The following is an 11,258-nucleotide window of genomic DNA, read 5'->3' as shown; positions in this document are numbered from 1 at the left end:
AGCTGAAGTCGGCACATGGACCAAATGCTCTAACTTTAGCAAAGCAGCTGCAAATCTATGCTCAATGACCTTCTGCAAGTCTTCAGTATGAGTGTTTGAAGGAATGGCAGTATCTGACTGCTCAACATCAACACATTCCTCACTATTTGCTTCCAATTCATCCACAGATGAGATCCCTGTAGTTATAACTACTTCTGGTTTAAAATCAACCAATGTGTGATTGGAGTGTTTTCGGTTTTTGTGTGATTTAAAAGTACAATAAATGTTTGTGTTAAAGTCACAGCCTAAAAACATACAAATGACAGTCTCGTTTCGTTTGAGATGTGCATTTATATGAGAAAAATAATCCTTCTCTGATGTTAAATCATTACAACTACAAATGTGACAACTGAATATAGCCTCTTTTTTGTGAGGAGCACCTGTAGAGTGGATTTTACTTTGGTGGACAATAAGGGCATTCCACGTCTTAAATGTGCATGTACAGTGCTGGTATGTACATGGATAACGAGAACTACGTCCAAAATGTGAATGCTTTAACTTTTAGTGATGTAAAAGCTTGGACCTACTTGATACGGTTTCTGTACACCCCTTACAACTCCACATTCCCTGGACCTAATCCTGCAACATACATCAAGATCATCAAGTCAAGTCAGAAAAAAAAGGCTCACTACCAAAATTCAAAACAAGATAGAAAAATGTCCAAATAAATTCATAGGTCTTTAAACACATCTTCATTTACCTGTACAGGTAAATGAAGATGCAAATTTAGGGCTTAAATTCATGTGCGAGTACCTACCATTACAGAGCCTTTTGATTGTATGATATGCAAATAGGACAGTGAACCTGTGAAAGAAAATATTTAGCATCAGTCAAAACACACACACAATTAAATCAATCAAAACAATTACAAATTAGTAGTACAACAAAATCACTAAGCAAATGTGCTAGATGCAGACATTATTTTTAATTACACTTTCTGGAAACATTAAATAGCAAGATTAAAAAAAACAAGATTTCTAGGAGAGAGAATATTACTGCAGTGTTTTTAATGACAGGATTGTTTATTGCGCATACATATTTATGGCTCTATTTCATTTATTTCAGACGTGCGTTTTAGGGCTGGACGATATGGGCAAAATATGATATCCCGATATTTTTTGGCTGAATGGCGATATACGATATATATCTCGATATTTTCTATAGAGTGGGTTAGATGGCTTTGTCGCATTGTCCTGCGTACTACGGTGAGGGTTTCAGTGCGCCATAACTTTAATGCCCCGCCCCCTCCCTTCTCCGTTCCATTTGGGAACATGTTTGGTTTAACTTCGCTCGTTTCGTATATTAAAATTAATTAAGGGCGCCACCCACACATTTGCCGCTCTAGGCGACGCCTAGGTCGCGTATGCCGAGCCCCGGCCCTGGTTTCGGGGCAGAAGAAGCTGTCGGGGCAGAAGAAGCTGTCGCGGCCGGTGATGCAGCAGCACAGCCACGGAGTTTTAGCATTCCTCATACTGCACTTTGTGCCGCTGCTGTAAATCGTGGAACAGATTTGCCGTGTTTCCACTTTTAGCCGCAACGGTTTTGCTACACTCTCTACAGATTACCTGCAGCTCATCTGTTTTTTTTAAACCCGAACCATTTCCATATTATGGGAGCCGTTGTTTCTCCTCTTTGAAACAATTTCATCTCACGCCGCCATCTCGTTTTCTTTACCAGTATCCTCCATGCTTGATGTGTTTGTGAGGGTTCGGCGGGGGCGGGAATGAAGCGTCTTTGCACAGGGCACGTTCGGAAAGACGGAGTGGGAGGGGGAGGGGTCGCGCTCGCGTAGTCTCCAAGGCAAACGCAGACACTTGAGGCGGAAACGGACCATTTTAACGCATATATCGATATAAACGATATTGTCAAATCTTGTATCCCCTTGGAAATGCCGATATATCCTGCAGCCCTATGACAAATGAACATTAGAACATGAAACATGAGCTCTGAAGGAGAGGGAATTGTGAACTGACACGTTGAGCTCGATTTTTAATGTAGGCCTATGTTATTGTGTCTGGAGCAACACACATTCACAGCCACAACAGCATTTAACCGCGTACACACGCACGCACGCGCGCGCACACACGCTCGCACACATATAAATTCATTATAACTTAAATATTTCGTAGTTATTTCGTAGCAATAGTCACAGTCTGGAGTAGAAATCTAGTCTAGTAGAGAAAAACACAGTGACGATTAACATTACCGTCTACAGTCCTACCTTAACGTTAAATTAACTACCGTGTGTGAGCTTAACATGTAGGCTAATGCAAAGAGGCTAAAAATACACAGAGTTAACAGGCTCTTTTAGTGCTAATTGTTATATCGCCATACTGTTTGAAAACAGCACTCAAGTGGACTGTCGCCCAAGTAAGCTTACAGGAACTATATAAATTTGAAGAACTTACTTTTAAAGATATTGGGCCTTGACCTCTTGCAGCATGTAGACTTTCCGTTAAATGTTGTTCGCGCTCTTTCCTTCGGAGGGCTCTTCTTTTTTTGACACAACTACCGGTACTAAGCGCCCCACATCATGAATGAAGCGCCCCCTACTGTTCTGGAGGGATTAATGACACCTTAATTTCCAGCAGAGACCAAACTCGATTACAATGAGTTCGTTTTTTTAATTTGATTAAATTCATCCAACTTGTAAGAAACTAGTTAGTTCAACAACCTCTATAAACAACTTGGGTCTACTTGATTAAATCATGTTCACAAACAGAATCTAAATAAATTGTGTTACTTTTACTAACTACACTTTCGTAAATTCAAAGACCCAATATTTCCCTTTTTTCAGTGTGGACAAGAAGCTGACTTTGCATTAATAGTCACTTCACACGTTATTTTCTGAGCTGGCCTATTTTGATAAATACCCAGCACCCTAACTACACTTACAGTCCTGGCTCGTCTTTCAGAAGACTTACATACCTTTGCAAAGTGTCACATTTTATTGCATTTCCGGCAGGTCATTTTCAGCGCAGGGCAGTCAGAAGCATTTGCAAGATGAGTAGATGACCCACACCTAAAACATCGGCCCTGTCTTTGGTGGGTCCTTTGTAGGCGCAGCCTGGTGGTTGTTCATCCCTCTGCCTTTGAATGGACGTTTAGGCTTCGCCGTCACCGCTTGCACCGCCGCCCGCGCATCTGGACCCAGCGTTCGCACATATCCAATTGCGGATTCCACTTGGACTGCGTTTTTCAACGTTTTCTCCAGTGTCAAGTTTGCATCACTTTGCACCAACAGTCTGTCGCGCACTTTAGCGCAGCTTGCATGCTCAATAATCTGATCACGTATCATTTCGTCTCCGTTACCTTCAAATCCGCACGTAGTGGCTAGCTCGCGCAAAGCGGCAACTTACTCTGTAATGGTCTACTCCGTTTTCTGAACCCTTCGTCTGAACTTGTGACGTTCCACCACGTTTACTGCAGGAATGAAGCGTGCACGCAGTGCATCCATTGCTTCTTTGTAGGACGCACCTGCGTCTGCAAGTGTGTAAAACACACGCTGGCCCTCTGTACCCAGACAATGTAAGAGGATTGCACGTAACCTCGTGTCTGGCCAGTCGTCACCCTCCGCGTGTATGGCTAGTAGATAGTTCTCAAACATCTTAGCCCAAGTGTCGAACGGAATTGTAGGTTGTCCGGCACCCGGCAGAAATAACGCAGGTACGGTATTCATCATCCTCGTCGCCAATTTGTTCTATACTAAACTTGTACTTGTTAATATAATGGAATAAAGAACGAGACGGGCACTGTATGTTCACTCAACGAGTATCACTGTATTCTTCTTCTCACACTTTACATCACATTACACAGTCTCAGTATAACACTAGGTAAGTGCGCCATCTGGTGGTGGTGTGGAGTCACAGGAACAGCACATAATAAGACTGAATAAACAACAACTTCCTTTCGTTTTTATATGTTAGATCATTTGTTTCAACTTGACAATTGCTCAATAGAAGTCTATTTATTAATATAGATGTTTTGGCATGATCAAACAATATAAATACTTAATTTGATAAGGCATAGAAATATTTAAATAACAAATTAAGCAAGAAAGCATCCTTTTGTAAAAAAGTTTTTTATTTCCCCAGTCAAAGTAATTCAGGAGCAATGGGGACGGATTCAAAGCCCTGCAGGTGTGAAATCGGTAATTTAAATCTCACGTTTTTTATGGGGTAAGGAATATACTGATGCTGTCATTTGGCCGCATCCGGCCGACCAGCAAACACTCAGACAGCTTCACTGTTTCACGTTGTTTGGTCCGTCGCTTGCGTTTTGGTCCATCACATGTCTCCATGGCTTTCTTTCCCCGGAGACGTCTCTTGCATAAGGGCCTCTTCAAATGCCATTGTCATGTCATTTAACTGGGCCTTATACCATTTCTGAGGAAGCAAACGACGGACAGGAAATGAGTACAAATCAGTTTCCATCACAAACAAACTCCCGGAAAATCACATCATTCCTTCTTGTTTCGTATCATTCACAGAAGACAGATTGTCATTCTCCACCCCCCTTCATATCCCATGTGGCTGTGGAGACAATTTAATGGGGACTGCCCACTGAACAGTCTGCTGTACGCTGTCAATCGTTTTACAGAGGTGTTATAATATCTATGACAGTGGTCCGCAACCACACCAAGTGAACCAGAAGTATTCCACACAAATGCAATCCTAAATGGAACATAATGAATCACTGGATCCCAGTGGATTAAAGGACAAAGAAGCTCCCTCTTGTCAAAACAAAGCTGGCAGTGACCGTTTCTTTAAAAAGTACATTCATGGTAACAACTCACCCACACCAGCAGGAGAAGAGATCAGACCTAGGGTGGAGCATAAGGCAGGGTCCCTCTTCTTCATACAATCAATCATTATCCAACTTGCTCTCTCCCCTTTCCCCATCACCATGTCGATCAGACACCGTGCTTGGTCTGCTCTGATCTTGTGTTCCTGCATCACAGAGTCCTTGTCCTCAGAACTGAACACTTTCTGCTGCCAAAGGTCATCCAGGAGACCTTTGATAACTGGGATTGAAACTCTCTGCACAAATGCAGAACGGACCCTTCGAAGCTCCCCTGGAAGAGAAATCAAAAAGCGATATAAAATGACAATGTGCAAACATGATAAATGAGGCAGGGTGTTCAACACATAGTTCTGAATTGTTGACGTCAGAATTATGGACTCTTCTTAACCTCTGTAAATATTAAACCGTTTATCGTACAACCTTGTCCCCCACAACATATCTCATCAATAACATGTTTGTTTGATCTACATATCTCAAAATATGGTGCAATAAGTCCACTGTTCCATAATAATAAGTAGTTTCTCGTCATAGTGTTATACTAAGTCATAAGAAGTAATACGGTCGGTGATGTGTTGTGTATTGGGTCAGCAGTCTGTTCTCTAGCCTACATTAACAGCGTTCACTAGTCGGCCAGATGTTTTAAGTACAGATATGTAGGAAGGTAGCGCTATGCGTTTATGAGGTGCCAAACAAATCGGTACATAGAACATACAGCACAACTAATTAATAGTCTGGTCCTAGACCCGCTGTACACTGTAAAAAGTGTAACATGCAGTTGTTCATTTAAACTAATAACTGTCATTGAAAACAGGATAAAATTATTGATTTGATTGTGTAACTCATTCTTTTTGCATTTTGAGACACCAAGTTTGATTTAAACTGAACTAAATATACGTCCAAAGGACACAAAACAAAGTTTTTGATTTCTCTCAAACTATTATTTTTTATTCATGACCTGCAGGTGATATTTTTAGTTTGAGTCGAATTTGAATTTGAATTTGCGTGCTGCACAGTCGGAGCACCTGTTCAAGTTCAAGTCCCAGTCCCAGAACGTAAGGAGCTCTCTTTCGGTCGTTTACATCCTCGGAGGATTTCGTCCAAACATAAACGTAAGCAGCAAATCAGTTGCAGATAATCAATGTTTTAGTATTTTGTGTTGTTTTTTTTTGTACACTTTTCCTTTTAATACCCCAGGGGAATACATGAACGCCCCGACATGTTTCAATTGGTAGTGATTTTCACCTCTTGAAATTGATTTATTTTCATTTTGAAAGAAACAACACATGGAAGCAATGGAAAACGCCATCTCTCGTTCGGTTGTTTAGAACTGAAAATCCGGTTGCCAGGACAACGTGACGTTTTCACTTTAGTACTCTATTTGGCTGGAACTACTTAGCAGGTGTCCATATATCAGGGGTTAGCCTAATTGAATTAGTTTAAAAAGAGAAAACATTTTGACTAAAAGTAATGACTAAAAGTTGACTAAAATGTAAGGACTTTTAGTCGACTAAAACTAGACTAAAAGTACGAAGGAAAACAATGACTAAAATGTGACTAAAACTAATAAGCAATTTTGTCTAAAGACTTAGACTAAGACTAAATCTAAAATAGCTGACAAAATTAACACTGCTGCGGAGTCCACGTGCCCAGGGGCCCGATATCTCATAATCCGTCTATGGGTAACGGGCTGTGCCGCGTTCCCGGCAGGCTCTTGGCTGGGCATTAACACGTGTTTTTCCGACCCGTTACCTGCCAGGTAGCTGGCGCTACCTGACGAGATAGCTAGCTAATATGAGCTAGCTGATGTTTAAGATGTAATAACGCATTTACCGGTAACGTTATGACAATGAATCGCTCGCTAACATCCGGGGCAGCTAGTGTGGCTAGTAGCCCACATACTCTGCTGCACGTAGTAGCTTCACCTGAGGTCTGTCATTGGGTGGAGAGAAAACACAGACTCTCGCTCTCCACCCAGAAACGTTTATTTATTGGTGTTTTATTATGTGGTCTTCAGAGAGTAGTAATTGTTTGTTTTATTTTGTATGCTTTCAGAAACATGTGGTCGCTCTCTTCAGTTCCCTGGCTGTAGCCTATATCTTCATCCAACCTGAACAGTTATTATCTTGCATCTACACTGCACATTGCCTTTTTTAACCATTTCACAAATCACCCTTGAATATTAGACCCTCCCTCATTTACACATTTTCATAGCAGCAGATGGACTTCTTATTTTTTTTAGTTCTGTTGATTGAACCAACACTGATCGGTGTATGTAGGGAATTTACTATTACTTCCTTTGTTTTCTCAGGTATCTGAGGTGGAAATGCAAAGACTGCAGCCTGTCATTTTCAGAACGATCTGAGCTACTGAAACATTACCGCATTAACCATAGGTTTCACGGTAGGCGCCGTCCTTACCCATGCATCCATGCAAATTGCCCCTATTCGTCCAAGACATGGAATGGTCTACAAAAACATCTTACTAGGAATCATCCTTCTCAGGAGTCCACACAAAAGGTCTCTTCATTCAAGTGCTACATTTGTGACAACAATCAGCTTTCCACGGAGTATGATTTTCTTCTTCATATCAATCAACATTTGAAAAAAAATGAACAAGTCTCTTGTATGTTTGATGGTTGTTCATACAAAACAAACACATACAGCAGTTGCCGGACCCATAAATGGAGAAAACATCAGTCATGCACCGTTTATGACTTTAAAAGTGGAATAATTGTCACATCATCACTGGGTTCCAATCCTTCTGACTCATTGAACTCTGACCTGAATGAAGAAGTACAGCTGGATGAGCCAATTACTGAAGAGTCTAAAGATTTAGAAAAGGAATTTGAACTGAAATTAGCTTCACTTTTACTTAAATTGGAACATACATACTTAGTCTCCAGTACAGCTGTCAACGAATTGCTTGAGGAACTACAACATCTTATTGGTACTGTCTCTGTGCTACTTAGTCTAAAAACAATTAATAGATGGCTCATAGATGGCCCCTGTATGGCTCTGCTTTGAATTAATTTGTGCTATGGATCCAATCGTACAAGCACCGACTGTTTGTGGTAGAGATGGGAATTCAAAAGCTTGCCTATCCTCCACATTGCATAGTAACTCTTTTTCGATGTGTCTGCAGGAGGCAGATGCTGATGTCAGAAGGGAGTGTGTCCTCAAATCTCTTATCATCTACCTTGGAGAATGTGTTGAGGCCCTGATAAAAGAGTACACGGTATGTCCAGATCTGTTCTGTCTCTCCATGATGAGATGTAACTTTGCTAATCCTGGGGGAAGCTTGACAGCTCTGCCATTGGATGTGGTGATTAATCAGGTGTGCCTCACTGCAGTTGTTCACTTATACATTTTGTCCTATATTTTGCCTCAGATGTCCCAGAAAGATCAAGCCAAGCAAGAGCTAGACAGTACCACCATGGCGGTCTTCGTCTTCAGAGAGAACTCAAGCCTTCTACAACAGCCCAAAGAGATCGGGATCATCATTGATGGTGTAGAAGTCCTCACTGAGTTGCCTTCCGTGGCAGCTGGAGTGGTAATGCTCTTTGGACTCTGTTATGCTCTTAACATGGAATATCTCCAGGGGTTCAGGTTCACCTTTGAGGCTCTTCAGAAGATCCTGATGGAGCTTGGTTCCAACAAGATGAGCTCCAAGATTCGCTAACTGAATGGTGAACTCCACACTGCACAGTAGAATGTGTGCCTTGTGTACACATGCTTGTGTGTGTTTGCGGCATGCACTATCCTCTTCTCTCCCGCCTCTCATCCTCTCCATCCTTTCCTCTGTTCCCCTCTCCACCCTTCTCCTCCCCTCTCCAGCCTTTCTCCTCTTCCCTCCACCATCTCCTCCCCTCTCATCTGCTCCTTTCTCCTCCTTTCATTCTTCATTTCATTTCATTCTTTCATTTCATCATGTTAAATATGTTACGGTTCATATGTTAAAGATGAATAAATACATTTAAAGTTATCTGTTGGCCAAGTGTCTTTTTTATCGAGTTTTTAGATGTGAAAAATTTTTTTTGGTTATATGTAAATAAATTAACTGGTGTCAATGCAAACATTAATTCATGTTAATTTAGTTGAAAGTAAATATATTAGTTTGGTTAAACAACTGAAATGTTGAGAAAATCATTTGGATCAAGGCAAAGTTTAAGGTTGGGTCAAGTGCAGTATTATTGTTTACATCAACATAAAATAATCAGGTCATAACAAGTGACTCAATTTTGATTCTGTGAAGTCAAATATATTAGATGTGACATCATTTTTTTTGATTTTAGCACGGTTATACTTTTTTCAGTGTAGTAGAGATGGGATTTATGACTCTTTGAAGGGAGCCAGATCTTGAGGAGCCGTTCTTTTCAAAGAGCCGTTCAAAAGACTGGCTCATTCATTTATTTTTAAGAAGCTAGCCTAGTGGTAAGCCTTTTTATCTGGGAAATAATCACTGGGAGGAATGATAGGGTAAGATTTGGATCAGAATTATTCAGACTTAGCCATCGGATATCTGAGTTTGATATATTTTAAATATTGATTATAATTTAATTTAACATGTGTGGACTAGATTTTAATGTCTGATCTGCATTCATTGTAAACATTCCACAAGGTGGTGCTATATCCCTCTGCTTTGACACTGAGATCACTATTTTGGATCTTTGCATACAATGTGTCGAAGTGTAAATACAGCTCTTTTCACTTGTTCATCATGTATCACCTTTTTAATTGTAGCACAATAAAAACTAAGCAGGCAATGAACAATGAACTTCCATGCAAAAATATAATTGACAAAAAATATATAAAAATAGAAAAACTTTTACAAAACTAGTTTCTTTCAAGTATAACACTGCAGAGGACTCCTGAACTGTCCTTTGTAACATTAGTGCAAATCTTAGTAAACAATATTTTTAGAAAGAGATGCTGCTGCGCTTTCTTTGGCTTTCTTTGGCTCAAAACATATAATTGCCGAAATTGAGTGATAGGTTACGCAATTAAGAAAAAACAACGGTGGGCCTCTTCATAACTAATTTACAATTTTTTTTAATTCAATAATGTAATTATTATTATTTTTTTATATTTTTTTTTTACGAACCATAATTTTTGGTGCCCCCCCCCCAGGTACTTGGTGCCCTACGCACTCTGCGTACTCTATAGGGAGCGGCGGGCCTGATTGCAGTACTCTGCCTCCACCACGAGTGCACTCTGCATGCTCTCAGTCTCAGTGGATTAGGAGGAGGAGGAGCTTGTGTGCGCATGCTGTGAACGAGACAGCGATAAAAATAAAAAAAGAACGAAAAAGAAAAAGAAAGGCTCACCACTGCGACTCGGTTCCCATCGTTCACGTTAAAGAGCCGTTCACTAGATTCGGTTCGTTCGTGAACGTCACAACTCTACGCTGTAGGAGGCTCGGCTACAGCAAGTGAACTATTGACAACGACCCTGATCGTTCATTCAGATGTTGTTTCCAGTTCAGATCAATACCTCAGTTACTGAATTAAACATAACCTTGACGCCGAAATGTCAAAAGTCAAAAGTCAAGTTTCTTTGGGATAGTTGTGATGAACTCTACTTACCTTCCATAGTTGATAGTAGCGTGGCTTCGCGCCGATTCACCTTACTTTCGTTTTCCTCCCACACACTTCCTGAAGGCTACTTCCTGTTATTTCCCGTTACGACTCTATGAGGCTGGTTTCATGCATGCAGATTAGCCATCAACAGTTTATTGAGGAGGATAAAACAGTTTCGTGTCATTTATGTAGCAGAGCTTTTGTCTAAACGTGATAGAGAGAAGTTTTGGGGGACCCTTCCACGACTCTTTGGTATATTACAATATTTGGCTTCCATTTGTTTTTTATATTTTAGTTGCAGGCTGACGTGAATACTAAACCACATTTGCTATAATAGATCATTTATCTTTTCATCATAGTCCTTGTTTCAACTTGACAATTGCTTAACAGAAGCCTATTTATTAAAATGAATGTTTTGGCATGATCAAACAATATAAATACTTAATTTGATAAGGTATAGAAATATTTAAATAAAAAATGAATCAAGAAAGCACGCTTTTGTAAAAAAGGTTTTTTATTTCCCCTGTCAAAGTAAATCAAGGGTAATGTGGACGGATTCAAAGCCCTGCAGGTGTATAATCTGTAATTGAAATCTCACGTTTTTTATGGGGTCACTAGAATAACCACAGTATTGTTCATTTAGATGCACAATATGAAAAAGACACTACCAGCTGCCCTTAGAAAAAGAGTCCTGAATAAAGATTGTGCTGGTCGTAGTGGATTATTAATCATTTCAAGTACATTTTCTTACAAACTCACAACCGTACGGAAATAACTTTAAAAAAATGCATCCTTCAAACAAAACGAGAGAAATTCCATGAAATATATAAAGTTTGAAAAA

General features: G+C 40.2%; 2 protein-coding genes across 6 annotated transcripts in view; both read right to left on the bottom strand.

Moving 5' to 3' along the window:
* Window positions 1-4,104: 4,104 nt before the first annotated feature.
* Window positions 4,105-10,491, bottom strand: LOC307072907 (caspase recruitment domain-containing protein 18-like). The gene is made up of 3 exons (XM_079732478.1): window positions 10,424-10,491; window positions 4,835-5,113; window positions 4,105-4,424 (listed from the first exon to the last, which is right to left on the bottom strand). The coding sequence occupies exons 1-3, from the start codon at window positions 10,428-10,430 to the stop codon at window positions 4,414-4,416; spliced, it is 297 nt and encodes a 98-aa protein (XP_079588604.1). The 5' UTR covers window positions 10,431-10,491; the 3' UTR covers window positions 4,105-4,413.
* Window positions 10,492-10,959: 468 nt separating this feature from the next.
* Window positions 10,960-11,258, bottom strand: part of LOC307072888 (caspase recruitment domain-containing protein 8-like) — an 11,191-nt gene continuing 10,892 nt past the window's right edge. For all 5 annotated transcript variants that reach the window (XM_079732444.1, XM_079732445.1, XM_079732446.1 and 2 more), the window contains one exon: window positions 10,960-11,258. This exon is cut by the window's right edge and continues 570 nt beyond it. The gene's annotated coding sequence lies outside the window, so the exon portion shown is untranslated.

The sequence above is a fragment of the Pollachius pollachius genome (assembly GCF_949987615.1).
Source record: "Pollachius pollachius genome assembly, chromosome: 3".
NCBI classification, from domain to species: Eukaryota; Metazoa; Chordata; class Actinopteri; order Gadiformes; family Gadidae; genus Pollachius; species Pollachius pollachius.
The sequence above is the reverse complement of the archived record's forward strand: the minus strand, read 5'-3'. Positions and strand labels throughout refer to the sequence as shown.